The sequence below is a fragment of the Chenopodium album genome, chromosome 10 (assembly GCF_948465745.1).
Source record: "Chenopodium album chromosome 10, dcCheAlbu1.1, whole genome shotgun sequence".
NCBI classification, from domain to species: domain Eukaryota; kingdom Viridiplantae; phylum Streptophyta; class Magnoliopsida; order Caryophyllales; family Amaranthaceae; genus Chenopodium; species Chenopodium album.
In genome coordinates this window covers 44,538,121-44,561,082 of record NC_137843.1, presented here as the reverse complement: position 1 = coordinate 44,561,082, position 22,962 = coordinate 44,538,121, and the positions used below count along the sequence as shown (strand labels likewise).

General features: G+C 33.4%; 2 protein-coding genes and 1 long non-coding RNA gene across 3 annotated transcripts; 1 reads left to right on the top strand and 2 right to left on the bottom strand.

The window, feature by feature from the left end:
* Positions 1-2,354: 2,354 nt before the first annotated feature.
* On the bottom strand, positions 2,355-5,449 carry LOC145565241 (syntaxin-23-like). Its single transcript, XM_081625308.1, has 8 exons — positions 5,353-5,449; positions 4,458-4,608; positions 4,152-4,245; positions 3,899-4,038; positions 3,749-3,808; positions 3,057-3,211; positions 2,720-2,782; positions 2,355-2,458 (listed from the first exon to the last, which is right to left on the bottom strand). The coding sequence occupies exons 1-8, from the start codon at positions 5,447-5,449 to the stop codon at positions 2,355-2,357; spliced, it is 864 nt and encodes a 287-aa protein (XP_081481434.1).
* A 10,280-nt stretch (positions 5,450-15,729) lies between these two features.
* Positions 15,730-21,359, bottom strand: LOC145563963 (syntaxin-22-like). Its single transcript, XM_081624342.1, has 7 exons — positions 21,056-21,359; positions 20,860-20,953; positions 19,700-19,839; positions 19,535-19,597; positions 18,247-18,404; positions 18,033-18,133; positions 15,730-16,068 (listed from the first exon to the last, which is right to left on the bottom strand). The coding sequence occupies exons 1-7, from the start codon at positions 21,238-21,240 to the stop codon at positions 16,003-16,005; spliced, it is 807 nt and encodes a 268-aa protein (XP_081480468.1). The 5' UTR covers positions 21,241-21,359; the 3' UTR covers positions 15,730-16,002.
* Positions 21,360-21,776: 417 nt separating this feature from the next.
* On the top strand, positions 21,777-22,595 carry LOC145563962 (uncharacterized). Its single transcript, XR_014094695.1, has 2 exons — positions 21,777-21,910; positions 22,395-22,595. It is a non-coding gene; the product is annotated as an uncharacterized LOC145563962 (long non-coding RNA).
* Positions 22,596-22,962: the final 367 nt, after the last annotated feature.

Here is a 22,962-nt window from a genome sequence, read left to right as displayed (position 1 = left end):
ATGCAATGAAAATTGAATCAAACAACAATTGTACTTATGTAAAACCACGATTGCGAGTGAGAATTGACATTGATGAATACCCTTGTCTCTTGAATCGTTGTCCTCTGTAGCCTTCTTATACAAGGGGGCCTTGCGATCTTTGGTAGTTTTTGAAATTGAATAGACTGATTCAATTAATTGTAGTCGTAGATCTTATAAATGATTCAACGCCGTGCAAACCACCACCAACAAATTAGAACTTCCGATGGCATCATCTACATCAATCAAGACCATCATAAGGATGAAATATATCATTATAAGCGATTAAAAAGGGATTTTGGGGTTTACCACTGATCAAAGGAACCAGTGGTAGCCCCTACCAATATTCACGAGGGAGATCAAGGAGAGAAGGCTGAAGGAGAAAAAAAGGGAAAGGGGAGCAGATTGAAAGAAAACCCAAAAGACCGGGAAAATTCTAGCAAAAACTGCAGGAGTTTATAGGTATACGCAGCGGAAAATCATGAATCATATTCATAAAAGTATCCAATCCCAAGAACACATGCATAACACACAAAACACATAATCATACCTTTGAAGCGTGAATTTCACGTAGAAAATTGATTGACAAATCAGGGAGAGAATAGAGCCCCAAGCGTTGCTCCTCTACTTAGTTCACGAGCTTCGAACGAGCCGTCCACCAATACTAGATTGGTCGAGTGATTGAGGAAAACCGCAATCAACACCTTTAATGGACTAAGCCAACCACCACGATCCACCACCACCACGAACCACCACACTGGCGCCGAGGGAGGAGAGAGAACCGTGAGAGAGAGGAGTATGAGAGGGGTTGGTCTAGTGTTTGCTAATTAGGGTTTGATCTCACTGATCAGATAATTGCATACTTCTTAGCAAACCCTAGGCACCTAGTTTATTTATAATCCCATTATAATTAGACTAGGGTTAGGAAGCCCAAAACCCTCAACCTTATTCCATATGGCCGACCATACTAGAGGATGAGGCCCATCATGGGCCTTGTCCTCTCGTGCCCGATCTAGACTCTTTGTGTGACCTTATAGGATCCGTCCAATTGGGCTTTGGGCTATTTTACTAGCCCAAAGATCGTTAGTATCTCTAGCTATGATAAAACGACGACCCAAATGTCCGAACTTAATTATTTCCATAATTTGATCCATTTATATATCTAGTAATTGCACACGATGAAGACATAAATCCTTCAAAAACTAGGATTGAAAGATACCTAATTAGGTTTTCCACCTACTTAACTCATAAATAACGTCATTTGGCAGCCTAACGCCTAATTAATAAATCGTTTTAATCCTGATTAACCCTAATCTCCCTGAATTTTTACTTTCTCTATTTTCTTTAATTGCACCATTTGGATTGGGCACGGGATTTAATAAAAGGTGTATAAGATACAGTATGTCAAATGTGTCCATGTGAAAAAAAAATGAAAGATAGAAAAGGTGGGATAATAATGACGGTTTACTTGTTATCACATGTGAATAAAGTTAGGTAAGGAATTTTGTGTGTGAACACAACCAAAAAGTGAAAAAGCATATCATATAGGGAGATGGTGTAATTAATATGCAACTTCCTAAAAAAGAAAATGGTGCAATTAAAAAAAAAAAACAGAGTAATATAAAAAAACCGTAGCCCCCTCCCCCTGCAAACACCCACCAGTCCACCACAAACCAATCATCCCTCCTCCCCTGGTGAACACCACAAGCTCAACCCCGCTCTATTGCCAAAGACCATAAACACAAGGGAATAAGGTTTCGTGGCTGGAGAAGGGGAGGTGGTAGTAGGGATGGCTGGGTTGGTGGTTTGGTTAAATTTTTGAGGTTTTTTTTTTTTTTTTTTTAATTTTTGTAAGAATAAATCTTATCATAGGTAAGTTTAATTAACTATTAATGAAAATGAGGTTATAAGTGGGATAAAATTTTTAAATATGGTCATTTTGTATAATTTATTTTTAAGAGGGTCACCATTGTTACCTTATTAAGGTGAAAAAACAAGACCTCGCCCTTTGTGTTGATCTGCAAAGACTACAAACAATTTATTTACCCATAATGTTATTGACAAAACAAAATCTTTTTTCCATCTCTCCATTAATTTATGTTGTATTTGTAATTTTGTTATTAGCCCACTAGTTTGCAATCCTCTTGAATAAACAACTCTAATCTTCATCTTTTCAAATATGCAAACAAGAATAGTTCTAAATATTTGTGACCAGATTTCACTGTTCATTGGTGTGTACATAGAAAACAAGCTATTCGAATAAACATTATAAGCCATTTTTCTGCCTCCCATGGCCTTAAATCTCAAGGAGAAGAAATCTTGGCCTGTTACAGAATTCAAACTCCAGCAAATCCATCAACTTTCATATCGCGGTCTATAGGATTAAGATAAGCAAGATGATGATAGCTGCAATCACGACGAAGGCCAGTAGCCACCAATACTGTTGAGTGCCACAAGAAAACAATGATAAGAATGTAAGTTACGATTAATATGCATATATGTACTCTGACTTCAACATGCAATATACGACTTATAGAATTAGACCATTGGCAAATACTTGGTAATTCCTTAGTGTAAGATAATAAGAAAAAGCCTAATACATTTTTAAGTAGATCTTTATTTAACTTCAATCAATAAGAAAAGTAGAAAACATTGTTTCTTACCAAAGGTGAACATGATCTTCCACTTTTAGATGCCTTACAAAGCTGTGGTTTTGATTCGCTTGATCCAGCAGAGGAAACCTCAGCTTTAGAATGCGTACCATCTGCATTTGTATAAAGAGATCAAGCACAAAGAATGAAGCAAATACAATAGCATGAACTTAGAAATAGATTTGTGTTTTATAAGGTCGTTTGTGACAAATTTAGCTTACGACTAATTTTTCCCGGCTTTTTGGCCTCACATCTTTTCACTCCTTTTTTCTCTCTACTTTGTACTAATATCAAAGTCCTATTCAACCTCGTCTCGTGTAGCAATGGGACAAAAAGAGTAATGTCTAGTAAACTAAAGATGCAAGTAAACTACATATATAATCTTACCGATTAATACATCCTGCTCTTGTAGAAGAGCAGCAAGCTCTTTATTGAATTCAAGAATTTCATCAAGTCGGCTTTGCATCTCTTTGATTTTTTCCTGCTCCCTCTCCTCAAGAGTGTCTTCAATAAATTCAATCTTACCATCCAACCATATTGATCTGCATTACTCAAATATAGTCATATAGTACTGGCATACATTACACACATACAGGATCCATTAACATAATAATAATGAGAGTAATCATCCGTTTTTTTGAGTAAAACAATAGTACCTACACATTCGATGTCAAGTTGTAAGAAATTACAGGCTGCTATGGTGTTCTACATCATCCTACATTGAGTACTGAATGTAATATGGAGAAGCCCCACTAGGATTCTAACCTGATTTATTCCAAGTTTATTACCAATAATAGAGACGGAGCACTAACTAAGCTTTAGCATTTGTCGGCCTTCAGCGCATACATCAAGGAAATAAAGGAAGCCAACAAACAAATGAAATTTATTTGCTCAAGAAGAAAAAGTCTAGAAGAGTATTAGAAATAAAAAGATATATGACATTCTTTTGTATAATTGAGCTCTCATACTTCAGATGCAATGGATCCTGATCATCACTAAAAGAACCAGAATATTGTGTGATGACAGTAATGACAGACAGAAACAAGAGATGAGAGTAAACCATATATTCAAAGGCTTACCTCTTTTTCTCTAAGAAAGGTTGGCCCTCGACATCCTGAGCTGCTACTTCGCAAGATAAACTGATAGAGTCAGGAAAAGTTTAATTGTATTATTTACCTAACAGCGAATATGAAATGGAGGGAATAGAAAACAAATTGCTCGCAGCGTACTCTATTTCAGAAGATGTAGGAGCACCAGATGGAATGTGAAAAGATTCACGCTCCAAGGCGCGTTTCTGAGCTTTTTGAAATTCTTTTAAACTATCTTGAAAATCTCTTGCAAGCTTAGCATCTTCAATTTTTTTGCCTCTCTGAAAAAAGATAGCACAACGTTGATTTTGAAACTATCTCTTCACTTGTTACACAATACCATAGCACATAGTACTACCAAATACCAATATACAGAGAAAAGCAAGGGAATTACAGGGATATTAGCAGCGTGGTCGGAATTACTCAATGTTTTGAGCTTGGCAGAAACATCTTTTACCAATGTCATTACATGCTGCCTTGTACGATGTCTGTAATAACCACAATAATGTAGCAATTAGTATATAATTAAATAAACTGATAGAGAATATAAACCGATTTTGGGCTTCAACCATAAGCTTAATCGTTATGGTTGAAGCCTAGGATCGGTTTATATACTCTATCATAAACAATCACAGAAAAGGGTGTTATAATTATAACAGGAATTATGAACGACTTATTAAACAAAAAGAGGTAAACGAACAGCTTTTGGCGGAGATCAGGACTATCTTCGGAGGTGCCAATGGCATTGACTAGGCGGTAGAAGGTGGTGATGACGGTGTTGGTCTGAAAAATACCGGCAGCGACGCCATGTGATAGATTTTGTGATGATGATTTTTGGTCATTTTGATTATCTTAGGAACTCATTTTAGTTTTGTTATTCTAGGACTATGACTTCTAGTTAGAAAATGTTACCGATTATTCGATTATAAGCTTAGAAAGTCAACTGGCAGAAGTTGTGACTTGAGAGTATTTTTTAGGAAAAAGGAACCCAAATCAACGAAACTATGCCTTTTAATCGTATTTGAATGACTTGGATAGACGCCGTCAACTAATTTTAATTTTAAATGTCCATGATTGATATTAAAAACTTAAACTAAGAACATCAATAATTGGATCATTAATTTTATTCCTCTATTTGCATCACTCAAGGTTCTATCCTACACAGAGTATTTTTTCTTTATTTATCGGAGAAAATTGTTGACTTATACAGTTATACGTGACTTGTTCGGGGTTGATTATAATTCAAGTAAAATTCAAATTAGATTCAAAATTTGAATTTCGTTTATACAATGTTGAGTTGCAAGTAATATAAATTTGGTCTTGGGTTAAACATGCATTGCTCTCATTAGGCCAAATAAACTTCAGGTTAAACCATTATATTCTTAGTGCTTGTTTGGTTAATCTTCAAAAGTGAAGGAAATAGAAATTCATGGGAATTAAATTTGCAAATGGGGTGGTTGTTTGGTTGACAATAAAATGCATGTGAAAATGGAGGAAATAGAAAATCATGTGAATTTAAACTTCCCACAAAACATAGGAAATAAATTACCACATCCCCACTCGGTCAATTAAAATTCATTGGAATTTCAAGTTACCTTGTTCTAAACAAAATCGGATACAAAATTCCTTAGAATTGCAAGTGGGAAGTAATTTCGCATGTAATATGATTTCATACAGGAATTTACTTCCCATGTAAACCAAACAAGCCAAAGTTGAGGTAAAAGTCGGATCGCAATCGGGTCAGGGTTTTTTTTTTTTTTTCTTGACTGAGCAATCGGGTCAAGTTTAGTTAGGGTCTAATTACTATCAAGTCATGTTAAAGTTTGAATTATATTGAAATTCTTATTTGACTAAGGTTAAGAAGAAGTTATTCAACACATTTCAAAGAAGTTGTACCAAAGATAAAAACGAGTTTGTTGAGATTTAAATATAAATCGGATAATTGTGGGTTGCATAAAGTTTAATTTAGGGGATTCATGGTAGCAAATTTCATCAAGAAGCCCCAAAATTTCTTACATCTCTTTTCCCCATACTAAAATTAGACTAGGTTATGAAATTGTTAAGATATGTAGGCATTATAAAACAATGATAATTTACTAGTGTGTTGAGATTTGCATGAACAAGTTTGTTAAATGGAAGCCTTAGTTGCTCCACTATTAGAACAATAACAATTTAAAATAAACTAATCCTTTTCTAGCGTGATCTTCCCAATTTGAACCTAAAAAATGTACATGAACATGCTTCCTGAAATATTTAGATTTTTACCTTTAAGTTGGGTTTCATGGACAACAAAAATTTTAAATGACAAACTGATATGAGAAGCTCTAATTGAGAGTTGACAAACTTTTTATTAAACCGGATTTTCACTATTTAAGTGAAAATCGGAAGAAAGAAGTCCAAATTGAGTGGCCCAATTTTTGCTCACACGTGTAAAAGAAAAAAGAAAAAAAAACTTTCTTATTTTCTCTTTCCTCTTCATTCCGCTTCTCTTTCTTCTTCGATCTTTTTCTCTCTCCTCTACTTCTCTTCTTCTCTTGTTTTTTCTCTCTCCTCTTTTGGCGATTTGCATTTTCTCAGTTTGCTACTTGAATTTTTCTCTCTTCGATCTTTAACTTCTCGACTTTGAAGTTGATTGTTGCTAATTTCAGGTTTGTTTACTCAATTTTATTTCATTTATATAATTTTTAGTGTTTCGATTTTAGGTTTTTCATTATTTTGGATTTTTTGTATTTTCTGCAATGGTGAAGAAGAAGAGTTTGGTTTCTGGTGATGATGATGTTGATGTTTCTGCTCTAGGTTAGTGTTCGTACTCTTTTTCGCAAATTTGTTTTTACTTGTTCAATTTGTGCTATGTTTGTTTAATTGTGCATTTTAGTCAGTTGCTTTTACTTAGATTAGGTTTTTGTGTTCTTAATTTTGTCAAAATTTGTCAAATTTTCTGTTGTCATGTTTTTTTTTATTAATTGGTAGGATCTATCAAAGGTTTTCGTTATAGTAGAGCTGAGAAAACAGTAAATAAAATGGATGCAGGAGGAAAAAAGAAGTTGAAAGGTGAAGGAAATACATCCAAGGGAAATAAAAGGAAGAGGCATGTAAATGAGGATGATGATAGTTCTTCTGATGATGAGTAAGATTTTATGTTTTAGAATATTGTATATTTGCTATACTTTTGTGAATGGAATTGTGACTTTTGTAAGAGTATAGGTAACATTGATTAATTATGTTTTTATGTGATTTTTGTGTCAATATATTAAGTGTTACTTTTGTGAGTATATCTTTCACTTTTGTATGTATAAATGTCACTTTTGTAAGTGCAAGTATCATTTTGTGAAAGTTTTGATAGTAATCACTTGTCACTATTATATCACTTTTGTGAATATCGGTATTACTTTTGTTCGTATTAGTGTCACTTTTGTGAGTGCAGTTATCATTTTTGAAACTTTTGTTAGTAATCACTTTTGTGAGTATTATATCCCTTTAATGAGTATCAGTATCATTTTTTGTGAGTATGATTGTCACTTTTGTGAGAATAAGTATAAAAATTTGTATAAATGTTCATAATTCATATTTAATTTTATATGATAATTTAAATTTCAGTATATAAGTATGTTATTATCATGTTTGAATGGTAAGGATTTTTTTTTTTTTTTGTTTTTTCAGGCCTGATAGGAAATTTACCTGTCGTTGTAGACTTTTTTCATTAGTTAAGGTTGTAAGTAAGCTTTCTCCAACTCAAATAAAACATGTAGAAGAGGTTGGATTTGGTGGTTTGTTGTCTTTACGTGTGAAAAGTATGGTTGGAGGTATGCTTCCTTAGCTTGTTGAGAGTTTTAATGGATATACTTGTATGTTTTGTGTTGCTGATGGTAAGGAGTTTGTTGTGACTAAGGATGATGTGTGTGATGTTTTTGGTTTGCCTAAGGTAGAAGGTCGTGAGGTTCCTGAAATGAAGGGTAGTTACAAAGGTCAATCTCAAGATGATAGTGCATTGAAGGATAAATGGAGAGTTGCTTTTGATGTTGGTGTTAAGAAGTCGATACCTTTGGCTAAATTAGAAACTAGGATGAAGGAGTTGGTGGATGGAGGTGATGAATTTAAGAGGTTATTTGTTATGCATGCTCTTAGTAGTATGCTTGTTCCTTCCGCTAATAGGACTGTTAATTTTAGGTTAGTTAATGTTGTGGATGATGTTGATCAGATTAAAAATCTTGATTGGTGTTCATTTGTTTTGAAAAAGCTGATGAATTTTGTTGTTAGTTACAAAAATTCTGAGGCTAAAGATAGTGTTAGTGGATGTTTGTTATTGCTTAAGATTATGTATTTTCATCATTTGAATTTCCAAGGTATAGTAGAGAACTCCACTATTCCTCTTATCCAACACTGAACAGATAAAAAGTGAGAAACAGGGTGTCCTTGGAGTTAAAGGTTGGTGGATTTGGTCAGGGGGTTTTGAATGAATTGACTTATCCATTTTTTGCTAAGTGTGTTAATTCAAATGTTAACTACTTAAGTAAGGGTGAAGTTGGTGCAGTTCATACTGATTACGATAATGCAAGGAGGTTTGATGATGGTAGAAGATGTGTGACTTTTGATTTGCCTGAAGGAGTATTAACTGATTCTGAGATCAAAAGTGCTGCAACTGATGTATGTTTCTTTTTTTTTTTTTAACTTTAATAAAACATTTGTTCTATTCTGATATAATTGTTTGTTAATGTGTAGGATTTTCATGAGGCGTTTCTTTTTATGAAAAGGAACATGGAGCTGTTTTCATCTGTGAATTCCAATTGTTTTGGTACTTTGCAACAGTTGGTGAATAGTCGTTCGGTTGAACATTCTGTTTCTTTGGATGCTGATTCTATTGAGTTTTCTCAAACACAACAACTTTTGTCTAACCCGTATTATCATAAGCTTCTTGATGGCTTAATTAATGAGTGTATAAAATGAAGTCAGTGAATGAGTATTTTAAAGTTGATGCAAGTAATTCATTAAAGTCGACCCTGGGAGATGAAGTTGGTCGAGGTGCTGGAGATGGTGGAGGTGGTCGAGATGGTCCGGTTGGCAGCATGAGAACGAATAAAATTTTGTGTTCTTTGGACTGTGGTGCAATTGGTGGTTAGAGTGTAGTGTTTGTTACGCCATTTATGAAAAGTAATTCTCGTGCTTTTAGTGAAAAATTACCTCGATTATATTTAGAAGCTCTTGATTATTGTCTGACGGATCACTTGTTTAATGATAAGTAAGTTCTTTTTTAATTGTCATATTTTTTGAAACCTTTTTTTTCTTTTTCTTTTTGTTTTGATATTAATAATATTATTTGACCTTGCAGTGAGAATCTTGTTACTTTTGGATTGCATTTTCTCATTCCAAGAGAGGATATGGTGTCTTTGGTGCATCCTAATTTGGTTCGTTGGTTAGTAGTTGATTGCTACTGCATTTATCTAAATGAATCGTGTTTTTATGATTCTTGTGGTCCTCAAAGATTCTTTTTTGGTGCGAGGCAAAGTGTAAGCAACTTTCTTGTTTTGAGTTATTTGTTTTCTTACTCTTTTCATTTATTTATTTTTTCCTTTTAGTTTGCTTTGTTGCATGTATCAGAGGGGAGTGAAGATAGTTCTGCTGTGTCGGATTTGCACGGAATTTGGGATGAATGGGTTACATATGAAAATTCTGGTTGTGATGTTATTGGTGCAGACTTGGTATATATCTTAATGTTTTATATATATTAACTGTTTGATGGCTGTGCTTTATGCTTACTTTTGTTCTATTTTTTCAAGTTTATTTTCCTATTCTTGTTAATGATCATTATGTGCTGTTTGTGATTGATCATGACAATGAATTAGTTCATTATGTTGATAATATCATTTGGAGTGATGAGACGATTACATATTTTCAAAATTTAACTTTTTATCTTGTATGTTATTGTCTAATTTAAAGTATGTTTCTATTTTAATCTGTTTTTTTATTGTTTTTAATATTTTGTTTTTTTTAGTGTTCTGAATTTGCTGATTTTCTTGCACAAAGAAATCATCCAAAGAGTGAAAAAGTCCCTTTTTACAAGTTCAAAATTGCCGATTTAGTGTGGCGGAAGAGTAAGCTTGATAATAATGACCGTGGTGTGTTTATGACGTTTTATATGGAGCATTTTGTTGGTGATACATCGTTTTCTGTAGATGAACGTAGAACAGTGAGTGATCTTGAAACTGATCTGAAACGATTCATTTGATATTGTTTATGCTAATGTTTTATACATATTAATGTGCCTTTTATTTTCTTGTTGTGAGGTTGCGGGGAGGAAATTTTTACGTGCTAAGATTTGTGCGAAACTCGTGTTGTGTGACATGAACAAATCAAGATCTGAAGTCTTAGCAGAAGTTGAAAAATTTAATGAGAAGAAGAGCGATCCTGCTTATGTTACTGAAATTGAAGAAAGGAGGAAGGCTACAACAGCGGAGAAGAAAAAGAAGAAATCTGAAACTGCTCCCGCTGCTCCCGCTGTTGACACTGCTCCGAAAGCAAAACGGACTACAAAGGCTACACAGAAGTACACTCCTTCTAAATTTTAACTAATTTTGGAAGTTGTTATTAGTTAACTACTTTTGGAAGTTGAAACTAGTGATAAATATTGACAATTAAACTAGTATTAATATTTTCAAAATGTTTGTACAAATTTTATTATATATATATATATATATATATATATATATATATATATATATATATATATATATATATATATATATATATATATATATATATATGATTAAATAATGGTAATCTATTGTTCTTATTTTTATTTATTTATATTTCTGATTGTAATTTTATGAGTGTATCATATATCATCATATATTACCATTTTATTGATTTTAAAAACGGACACTTTTGTGATTATTATTGTCACTTTTGTGAATATTGTTGATTTAAATGAAAATTTAAATTTTATCATATATTACCATTTTATTCATTTTAAAAACGGACACTTTTGTGATTATTATTGTCACTTTTGTGAATATAAATATCACTTTTGTGAGTGAAATATTTCTTTTGTGAGTATATGCAGTACTTTTGTGAGTAAAAAGTATCACTTTTGTGAGCAAATGCATCACTTTTGTGAGTATTATTGTTACTTTTGCGAGTATTAGTGTTACTTTTCTATGTAAATGCATCACTTTTGTAAGTGTTAGTGTCACTTTTGTGAGTAAATTCATCACTTTTGCGAGTATATGCATCACTTTTGCGAGTATATGCATTACTTTTTTGAGTATCAGTGTAACATTATATAAATGTTTATAATTCATGAGCAATTCCATATCACAATTCAAAATTCAGTATGAAAGTCAATAGTAGCATTAAACAAAAATAAACTACTACAAGTTTAGGAAAGTTTGCAGTTGTGTTTCATCCAAACTCACTACAAGTTCAAAAAGTCGCACAGTAGGTGTCTTCGATCCAAACTCTGAATTTGGATCTGGTAATGCTTTTTTCTTTGATTTCTTCCCTTTTTCAAGTGCTCCTTTTGCTCTCTTGCTTCTTCCGTTTGTTACAGCTCTCTTAGGGTCTAATATAGTGGGTATGGTTGTACTTGTTGATGAAGAAGCAGTATTATTGTTACTTTGAGCACTCTCTGCCACATCAGAATTGTCATCACTTGCAGCAACCTCCTATGTAAAAGCATCAGCCGCAAGTAAGTCTTCCACCATTTTCATACAGCTTTTGAAGTTTTCCTCCATGAATGCTCTTGTATTTTCATTTTCTTGACTCCTTAAGATTAAGTTATAATATTTTCTCATCATTGTATGTCTCCATGGTGTATATGGGAGTGTTGGATCCTTTTTTTTCCATTCTATTCCATACTTTAGACTTTGCAAGCTTTGTCCATCTTTTGGTAATGTACTTCTCTGGAATTCTTGTAATAGAATGTAGATGTAAAATTCTGAGGTAGTGATAGCATAGCCAACCAGATGCTTCGAAATTCTTGCAAGTGCACCATATAGTTTGGCTCTCATGTATGTAACTTACCTTTTGGGAAGACCATGGCTTTTCTTCTAGAGATACTTCATAAATAATAATGTTTTCTTCAGTTCTCCCTAGCATTTGTACTGTGGTTTCCATTGAGTAGCCAAATTCCTCTTCGAAGTCTCTAAATAGAGACAATGTGAAAACATGTACATTAGAACAATAACTTACTACCAGTCATGTTCTTTTGCATGTATCATTTCTATATGTGCTTATGTTGTTTGTTTTCAATCTTAGATATATGTAATAAAGGAATATAGAAGTACATGTGCAGCATGCTTTAGCATTCCGGATAGTGGCAATGAAGTACAGGCTATTGATTTGCTGCAGGTAAACTCATTAAACTTCTCTTCACTTCTCCATCTTTTTATGGTTGTTACAAAGATGCCATAGAATTCTGTCAGTGTTGTTGATTTATTAGCTGTGAATCCTACTGTATGGTTCGTACTTTCACTTTTTTGTGATGAAAGAATTCCTGCCGAGAAGAAATCTTTACTGAGTGCTGGACACCACTTTTCCTTTAGATCGTACACCCTTTGGTACCATGCATGATTAACCAAATCAAATTTTTGTATCATTTCTTTCCATCTTTTTTCAAATTCTGTTTCTGTCACACATCCCTTCAAGCATTTGTTGAATTTTTTTTTGAACTCATTATCCTTTTTAAGGGCTCCAAATCGTGTTATTGCATTTTGTTCTAAGTACCATATACATAGCCTATGCCTTGTGTCTGGGAATACCTGCATTCAGAATGTGATATGTCATTAAATTTGAACACTTATTCTCACAACAGTGACATTTTTACTCACAAAAGTAACATTTATACTCACATAAGTGATACTTATATTCATAAAAGTTATGAACACAAAAATGACTCAAAATGAGACTGGAATCAGTGAATATGATATTCAAATAAAAAAAGTAGTACTTACTCAATTGCATTAGCCATAGCCTGGACTTGGTCAGTGAATTTGGAGGTTGGAATTTTATTCTCCATAGATTTTTTAAAGGGTTTCAAGCAACCACACAAACGACTCTGTTTTTTCATTACCTATGAATGCACATGCAAACATACAATTTTTCCAATGGTTATTTATTCCAACAAAAGGATCACATATAAGGTTATACCGATTTGTTCTGTATGTTGTATCAAATACAAGAACATCTCCGTATATTTTGTAATCCTCTAACATCATTGCATTTCTCCAAAAAATGTTGGAAATTCTACCTTCATTGTCGAATTTCACTCTAAAACAGAAGTTAGGATCTTTTTGTTCTTCGATCAGAATGTTCACTATTGTCTGAGCATCTCCAGCCTCTATTTGTTCCATTCTTAGTTTTGAGCATAAATTGAGGTGATCTACAACACTATGCCCCAAGTTTTCTTCTCCATTAGCTTTTGTACACATGTAATTATATGTGTCCATTGTTGAAAGTCCAACAAATTTCATTGTTTTAATTGCTTTTGCCTTTTCTTTTGTTACTTCTCTCTCATATCGATGCAAATAATGTCACATCTTTCTTGTTAGTTCATGATTATGCTGTAATACATGTGACACCACCTTAAATTTTCCATCATCATTTATTTTTGCTCTTAGGCTTGCCTTGCAGTTAGTTCTTGTAATGGAGACTTGTCTTGGTTTTCTTTGTTTGAAATCCTAGTTATCTTCATCAACCATTAGAACCATATTTGTCTTCTTTGCAGCAGTATGTCTTTTTCCTTCCGCAGAACACACATAATATTTCTATGTGACTATACTTGTGTGTGTGCGATACCTTGTTGTATGCTTTCTTATTGAAAATCCCACTGTAGAAGCATGTAGATTGTACAAGTCATAAATTTCTTTATAAGTGTTTCTTTCCACTCCAACTAATGATCCTTCCATATCTAAACCAGTGGTATCTATTGGTTTTGGATTTGTATCTGTGCATTAGTAGAATAAGAGATATTTAGCATTTTCTAGGAATAATTGTAACCAAAATCACAATTACAGCATGAACAAAATCACAAACAAGTACCTAGAGGCATGAGAACATGGGAGCAGAGTGTTATAAATATAGGTTATGCACTTAAGCATAAGCATAAAGAATAAGTTATTTAGTACAGGGGTATATAATACAAGTAACTTCTGTATTAATAAAGGTAACTTTTGTAATGATATTGGTAACTTTTGTACCATGAGACATGCATCAATGATTTACTAAATAAACATATAGTCAATGTAACTTTTGCCATAATATATGTAACTTGCCTTAATTAAAGTAACTTTTGTAGGATGTTACCTTCATCTTTATCTACTGGTTGTCCATTTTCATCTAATGTGTTCGGAATAACTTGATTTTCATCTTCTAATGTATTTGAAGCACCTTGATTTTCAATATTTGCATTAATTATTGAAAATCAAATAAAAAATTAAGCAAAAACAAACAATAGGTTTGTATTTGTTTAGATTATTAACTTGTATTTGTATTTCTGGAATTTTTAAGTTTTGAATGTTATCATCATTAAATTTTTTTTTTTTTTTTTGACAAGAAGAGAAATGATTTCATTAATGAAAGATAGCCAAACGACACTTACAAACAATTCCGAGGAAATCTAAAATTTCAATACAAATACAATTCACCTTAGAACTAGTTACATCGCAGATTTGATCAACGATCGCCTTTATAAAAATCTTCATCTGAAGCAATACAATCTGTGAGTTAGCACTAATTCGGCTTGAGATCCACATATGAATAGTTGTTTGGGTGAAAAAACTCATATGGCCTTCTAGACACTTTTGGAGATTGTGAAACCCTAAATCTTCAAACTTTGACAGACGAACAAACAAAATATATAAACCTAATAGTAGATCAAACTTCATCATAAAGATGTGATCTTTTATTGAAAGCAATTAGAAAGTTTTTTTGGGGCTTACCACCGGTAAAAATACCGATGGAAGCCCCCTACAAAAATTTACAATTGAGATCAGAAGAAAAGAGATGGAAGAGAAAGAGAGAGGGAGAAGATTGAAGGAAAACCTTCAAAAAAAGAAGAAAAATCTAGCAATGGAGGCTAGAAAAACCCTCCCAAGGGAAAAACCCTAGAGGGAACAAAAAAACCCTCCCAAGGAGAAAACATTTGTTATCATCATTAAATTGATCGAGATCATCAACGAAATTCTCTGCTTCACCTTCCCTGAATGTTTGATTGAGGTCGAAACTCCATGTTTTCTCTGGATGTTGCGTTAATGGTGGTTGATTTTCTCTTTGTAATTGCAGAAATTCTCGCATTAGGTTTTCGTAATTGGACAATCTGGAGGTTTCCGGCATTGTTGATCGAAAATTGGAGTTTGTATTGTTGCGTGAAGAATCTCGAAAATTGGAGTTTTCTCTCTCCTCCATGGTTGCTTGGTGAAGGAGTTTTGAAGGAGGAAGTCGATGTTCGTTATTTTGGAAAAAGGAAAAAAGAGGAAAAAAAAAAAAAAAAAAAAAAACAGAACTTTGTTCACACGTGAGAAATTCCGTTGTACAATATTTTTACTGCACACCGATTGCATGTAAAACTTTTTGTTGAGAGTTAGTTTGTTAACAGTTAGAAGTCTGTTTTAGTGGGAAGGGTCGTTAGAAAATCTGTTAGTGGATGAATTTCTTAAACAGCTGTAATTGTAATGGGTAGTTATAACAATTTCACCAATGTTTGGGTGAAGCTTGTCTCACCTTCACGTTGTAACACGCTATGAAAAAAAAAAGTATTAGGTCAAGGAAATAATTAGTGTGGGGTGAGTATATGTTATAAAATCATAACAAAAAAAAAAAAAAAAATATTAGGTCAAGGCAATAAAATCATAACAGAATTTTGCCAGGATATACTCTGGACTCTCAGGAAACAAATTTCTCCAACAATGAGAAACAGGAAGCCATACACTCGAAAAACATTAACCTTTTTTTTTTTTTTTTTTTTTTTTTTTAATTTTTTAAATGTTGTACCAGTCTAATTTTGATAAAACAAAAGGAGCAGAAATTACAGTGAATATACAAACGGAAAACCTTGGGAAACAATAAATAACATACATGTATAGGAAAATATAGACAAACCTTCAGAAAACAACACCGCAAAAATACATGCATACATAAAATTTTACAAAAAAAATGCTCCTACAGCCACAAAAATAAGAAAAGAATATCGGCCGGTTCAAAATGTAGAATTCACTCTCCCGTAATCCCATCAACTTCATATCTTTAGTTGCAGTCTATAGGATTAAGATCAGCACAAAGATAATAATCGCCAATACAAACAAAGCCAGCAACCACCAACACTGTCGAGTGCCACAAGAAAAAATAAAACAAATACAATTACAAATAGGAATAATGTATAATCGTAGGAAAGAAGGGCATAAATAGGCCACTGCAAACACAACAGCTACATAAAACCAAAGGAGAAACATATCTTTATATAATTTGATTCAATGAATTCTCTTCTACCATTAGTTGCCAACATAAGCAGACTTTCCATTGTACTCACATATGCTACAAATTAGCTTTTCAAGATGAACTAATACTTCGCCATTTATCAATTGGAAACACGTTTCAACTTTCAAGTTTCACTAAAAAATTCATCTACACTGAATAGTCTCCCTCATTTTCCTTTGACAGTTAGATCCCCCTAAAATCAGCTCTTTCATATCCTCAATTTTTCTAAAACTTTTGACTCCCAAGTATAGGGCTTCCATCCTACACCAGTTTCCACCTCTTAACACTGTAACACAACCATTCCCACAACCTATGTACCTTGGACTCATATAATGTTAGATTCGGTTATTTTGCTTCTATGATTTTGGTCCAAAATGAAGTGTTGAAGTGTCCATGCCCGTGTTGGAGTGTCAAAGACCAAACACGGACACTTGAGGGGAAATGAAGAATGTAAGTAACACAACCCAAAACTCAACAACGAAAGCACCAAACCATGGCCACCATCCATCCCCTTTCTATAGCCTCCACCATTTCACCCAATGTGTAAAAAACCTTAAGGTGCAACCAAGGCTATTCAATGTTCCCTGTGCCTTGTTGAAGTAAGGCACACCTAATGGTAAAAAGATTTGTGACAACACTGTTGCGCCCTGAGCCAATATGGCTTAGCTTAAACATAAAATTGTGTAAATCCTAACACCTTGTGCCTAACAGCGCCTGAGGCAAAGTTTTTCTTCATCAGCTCCACCACCATTGCTACTTCCATTCTCACCAAGGGCACCAACACATCCCCATAAGCTAACAACCACAACATAATTGCTTCCCTTCCCAGGCAAAACATTAGTACAACATCTAACCATGTCAACCATATACACCTAGACAAAGACGAGAGAGACTGAGATAGAGAGAAGAAAGGGCATATAACTCAGCTAAAAAGTTATAGAATCAAATCTTTGAGAAGTACAAAATAGTTCTCAAAATTTGAGTACAAACTTTTCCCACAAAAGTTGGTCAAGTTCTTGGCTTTTGGTAATTAGATCATCTCTTTCCATACGAGCTGACCATCAACGGTGAAGGTCTAGGCCAAGGGGGTAGCAGAGGGAAGCAAAATGAGACATCACCAGGAGAGCAAAATACAGTGGTGAGAGGTGAAGAAGTGTGCAGCTAAACGTGGTGCTTGTACATTGGGAGATGAGGAAGGTGATGCATGACAAAGAAGGAAGAGAGAGAATGACTGTGGAAAAGGGTTTAGTATTCCCCTGTATCAAAGACCCAAAACCAACTTTCATTCTTTCCCTTGCCTTACCTTAACAAAATGAGAATGAAGAGGTTTTTATCTCTTCCTTTCTAGTTTCTATTATGTTCCTTGATTCCAATCCTTTTTCTTGTTTTGAACTTTATTTTACAGTCTCAGGAAGAGAAATTTCATCCTTAATTTTATCCTTGATGTCACAAGCAAGAAGCGAAACTTCATTACAATCTCAGGAAATAAGAAAGTTGAAAAGAAAAATTAGACTTGGATTTAGTAAGCTGATTAAATTGTACAAAAGTTGATATTTTGAAGTATATTGTCCAGTTGTCCAAGGTTTATCATTTCACTTTCTTACTGATTCTCTGACTTCAACATAGTTAAGTTCAGCAATGTCCCATCTAACCATGCAAAACGGAGTCAATTAATTAAATAAATTTTCGTACCATTTGTTTTGGCCTCTAATGAATAATGATAGAAGTGACTTGTCACATGGGAAGGGACAAATAGATAAAAATGTTTAAATTAGATATGAACTTTCAGTAAAATACTTCTGAAACTTACCCAAGTTGAACCTGTTCTTTCACTTTTAGAAGCCTTAGATAATTGCTGTTTCGCTTGGTTTGTCACAGCAGCAGAAGCCTCAATATTAGAATGGATATCATCTGCGATTAAAAAAGGAGTAAAACTTACAAACTGAGGCAAATACAAATGCAAGAATATACAACCAAATTTGACTATGCGAGTTTGCATATCTGTGTGAAATGCGGGATCTTACCAATTACTACACCCTGCTCGTGTACTAGAACAGCAAGGTCCATGAAAATTTCATTAACTTGACCAATTTGGCTTTGTATCTCCTTAATTCCCTGTTCCCTCTCCTCGATGATTGCTTCATTAAATACAACTTCATTATCCAAAAGTACCAATTCTTGCCTGCACATATGATTCTACGTTATTCCTAGTCACTGCAAGTATCATATACTCCTTCCGTTTTAAAAGTTTGACTCACTTTCAGCTTTGAAGTATTTCCAAAAGTTTGACTCACCAATAATACCTCTTTACCCCACTACTATTATACCTTTCCACTCACTCCTCCCCCTTTATCTTTTTCTTTTTTTCTTACACTCACCCACTTTTTTAGTCAATCTCACTTAATTTTAAAAACCTTTATTAAACTCGCACTTTTCCCAAACATTCGTAGAAACTACTGTATAAGAGAGTCAAATTTTTAGAAACATATGGAGTATAAAGGATCTATTTACACATACACGAATGAGAAAATGCACTGTTGCTGCAAGTTTAAAACATAAGGATGCATAGCATCATACACATCTTATTGATTGTCAAACTTTACCAAAGAACACATCTTATTGAACTTCAAACTTTACAAAAGTACTAAATGACAGAAAGGACAATAAAAGGAACTGAAGGAAAATATTTTATTCAAGAGTAGTCTATAAGCAAAGTGTTCTAATATCTAACAGTTTCATGTAGTAAATTTTGTTGGAGTAAACTCAACAAATTTATTTTAACAATCCATTCCTTGACAAATCACAGGCACATGCTTTGTTTTCCTCGCCTTGTTTTAATTACTTTATTATTGTTAAAATAAAACACATCAGAAGAATTTAGACCCATCGGACCAAATTTTCTTATTTTCGTGTCCTTATTGCCATATACTTTTAATGTCTTATTCCAAAAAATAAATTCCCTGTTCTCTCTCCTCTATAATAGCTTCATTAAATAAAACTTCATTATCCCAAAGTACCAATTGTTGCCTGCCCATATGATTCTACACTATTGCTACTTTCCTAGTCACTGCAAGTATCATATACTCATTGCATTTCTAAAAGTTTGACTCATTTTCAGCTTTAACTTTTTATTAATTTATATTACTCCATGGCTTATTTTAATTTGATGAGAAGAACTTACTTTTCTAAGTAGTTGTTCAAATAAGTTAACAAGAAAAGAGCCGTTTTATAACAAAAGTGAAAAAAATATTGCCTGCACCGATGACAGACAATACTGCCATTAACAGGCAATAGATCAAGTTAAAGTCTAACCTTTTTTGATCCAACAAGAAAGGTTGGTTCTCAAGATCCTGTTTTGCTTCTTCACCACCTGAGCTGTTAATAACCAAGGAAAACACAACTTTCAGCATGCGAAGATTATTTTGAAATTGTTGTTCAAAAAAGATATGACAGACTAACAAATTGCTTATTGCATACTCTGTTACAACAGAAGTTGGAGCCCCAGATGGCATGTAGGATGATTCACGCTCAGAAGCAAGCTGCTGAACATTCTGAAATTCTTGTAAAGTAGCTTGAAAATCTCTAGCAAGCTTAGCATCTTCAATTTTTTTGCTTTGCTGGAAAAGATAACGCAATAATGATTCTCAAACTACTTTACATGCAAACTTTCTCAAAAACACATTACACAACATCTCCATACAAGTTTAGCTATAACAGTAGATAGAGGAAAATAAAACTTATTTTCCTTTTATAAATGAACAAAATGCACATATATGAAGTATAGAAATAGCAGTGCATGTAGCAATGCAAAAAGTTCCAAGAAAGAGTTCTACATTTTCCATATTATTAGAGGCAAGAAAGATAACACGTGGCTGATAAATAAATGAAAGTCCCAAATGATTAAAGCACAATTCCGAGAATTCATCAACAGTAGTCAGCCTCATCATCATGTCAACAAACCCAAATCACAATGTTCACAAAAATACAAACCTTAAATACCTTACCACAATCTGTAATCAAAAGAAATGTCCTGTTAATATATCAATGTCTTTCAGTGTAAACCTTTCATTCCAAGATCGAAGATCCAACAAACATAAGTTGCACAAAAACTTCCCATTTCATCAAATTAATAAATCAACTACAAAGTCAAGAAATCAACGACTTGTCAAATTAGTTGGTTCCCCTCCATTGTCAAAAACAAAACCCACATTTCTACTTCTATATATTGCTAAACCTTGAATCACATCTCATGTATAAAAAAACTTTAAATTGTACGAATTATCCCTTACACCTATTCGGCTTCTCCATTAATTTAATTAGCTAAAATAATTACTACACATAGTAAATTAAAAAAAATAAAATAAAATAAAATCTTCATAGAATACAATTAAAGAACAAATTTAAAGAGGGGACAATGGAAATGCAAGATTCAAAACTGCAAATTACTTCAAAATTCAGGTAAAAAAAACAAAATCTAAGAATTGAAATTGATTTGCATACCAATGAATTACAATGAAAATTTGAGCATCATAAAACATAGAAATCTACTCAATTAGGATAACTACAATTCAATTAAAACACTAAAATCATAAATTATTTCAAACAAAATGACAAACATAAAGAAAAAGAGAGATTACCGTGACATTAGCAGAGTGGTCGGAATCACTGAGAGCTTTAAGCTTAGCAGAAGTATCCTTAACCAACTGCAATATACGCTGTCTTGTATTATGCCTAAAATCATCCATAATTCGAAGAACAAAAAAATGATCACAATTCATGAAAAACAACAATTCATTAGGGCTCAAAATTCGAAAATTGGGGAAGAAAACGAACAATTTCTGGCGATGATCAGAAGTATCTTTAGAAGTTCCGATGGCATCGACAAGGCGGCGAAAGGAGGATACAGCGGTGTTGATCTGAAAAATACCGGCGGCAACGGCTTGAGATGGTGATTGTGTGGAAGAACGCGACGAAGAAGTTGGCCGACCTCCGCCATTTCTGATATCTTGAAAGCTCATGGTTGTGGATTGTGATGAAGGTGTAATTGCCGGCCAAAAATATGAAAGAAATAGAGAGATGGTGTGTGTCTGAAAGAGGGGAAAAGGGAGAGAAAAGGGGTAATAGTGGAGAGTATGATTTTGAAATGTGAGAGGGGCCTATTAAGGAATTATTACTTGATTTTTATTGTAATGACAGGTAGCCATGGTCAAGGGGTGAGCACAAATTTCGGGTATCCGATTTTGGAACTGAAACTGGTTAGGATCCGGCAGCTCCGGATCCGAACCCGGTACCACTGGTTCCAGTTCCAAAATTTAGGAACCGGTAGCAATCGGTTCCAATTCCGGGTCTAAATATTTTGGACCCGATACCTGATTAAACCAATTCCGATACCAGGTATCCGGTACCGGAATCGACAATAACGGGTACCCGGTTACTGGTACTGTTTTTTTTAACCTTAGTAGGATTTTATAATACCCAGATAAATTAGGTCCATTTATTAAAAAGTCCAATATAAGGAAAAACCTTGTTCATTTCTCATTTTTTCAGCCACCACTTCATTTCACTCTCTCTCCTCTCTCTAGCTCTTTCAATTTTCAAAATTTAATCCCTCGATCTCTCAAAATCTCAAGTTTAATCTTTGTTCATCGGCGTCATACGCTCTTCCATGGTCATCTAAGTGAATTCAAGGTAGTTTTTGTTTAATGATATTCGTTATACTTGAATTTTTTTTTTGTTTATCAAGTTAATTTCGTTTAAATTTGTTCATCTAATATTTGTGCAAAAATGTTCATGTGAGATTGAATTTTTTTTTTTTTTTTTTATATTTAGTCCACCTTTGTCCGTTTTATAATGTTCGTTCTAATTTGTAACAAAATTTGTTGTTGATGATTTGAGGTGAATATTATACGAATTTGCTTAGTATATGAGATTAGATGAACAAATTTAATATCAAGAATTTGTTATAATTATTATAGTATACGAGATTAGATGAATATGTTTGTGATTTGAGTTGAGAAATTTTGCTTAGTATAATTATTATACGAATTTGTTTAGTATACGAGGTGAATATGTTTGTTCTAATTTATTATCTTCTTTCTTATTAAAATTTTATGCTATATTAATTTTTTACTCACTAATTTTATTTTATTTTTATTTTATTTTTGTTTTACAGGGAGTTAGAATAGTGTGGTTTGTGCTTGGATCCATCATTGGATGAATCAAATGGCTTAAAGCTTTTATTATTACTTTTGTATTGTGTAGTGGACTTTTATATTAGTTGGTTGTTTGTATAAACTTTTAATTTTATGAAACTTTTTCTAGAAACTTTTAATTTGTAATTTATATGAATTTTTAGCTTTAATTTGTACTCCTATTAATAATGTGCATAATATTATGTGTGCTATAAATTAAGATTGTACAGGTTGTTAAAAGTGCGGGTTTACATTATCATAGAAATATAGCAGATCAGCAATTTAGTAGGAACAAAGTAAAAAAAATGTTAAAAAAATCACCGGGCAACCCGGTCTTGGAACCGGTTCCATCCGGATCCAATACCGGTTCCAAATATTTAGGACCCAGTATAACCGGTTCCGGTTCCGGGTCCAGATTTTTGGGACCCGGCGTAAGCGGTTCCAGGTCCGGGTCCAAAGTACCCAACCGGGTACCCGGGTATGCTCACCTCTAGTCATGGAGAGGTAAAGTGGGTGTTTTTAAGTGGAAAAGAGGTAATCTTTTTTTTT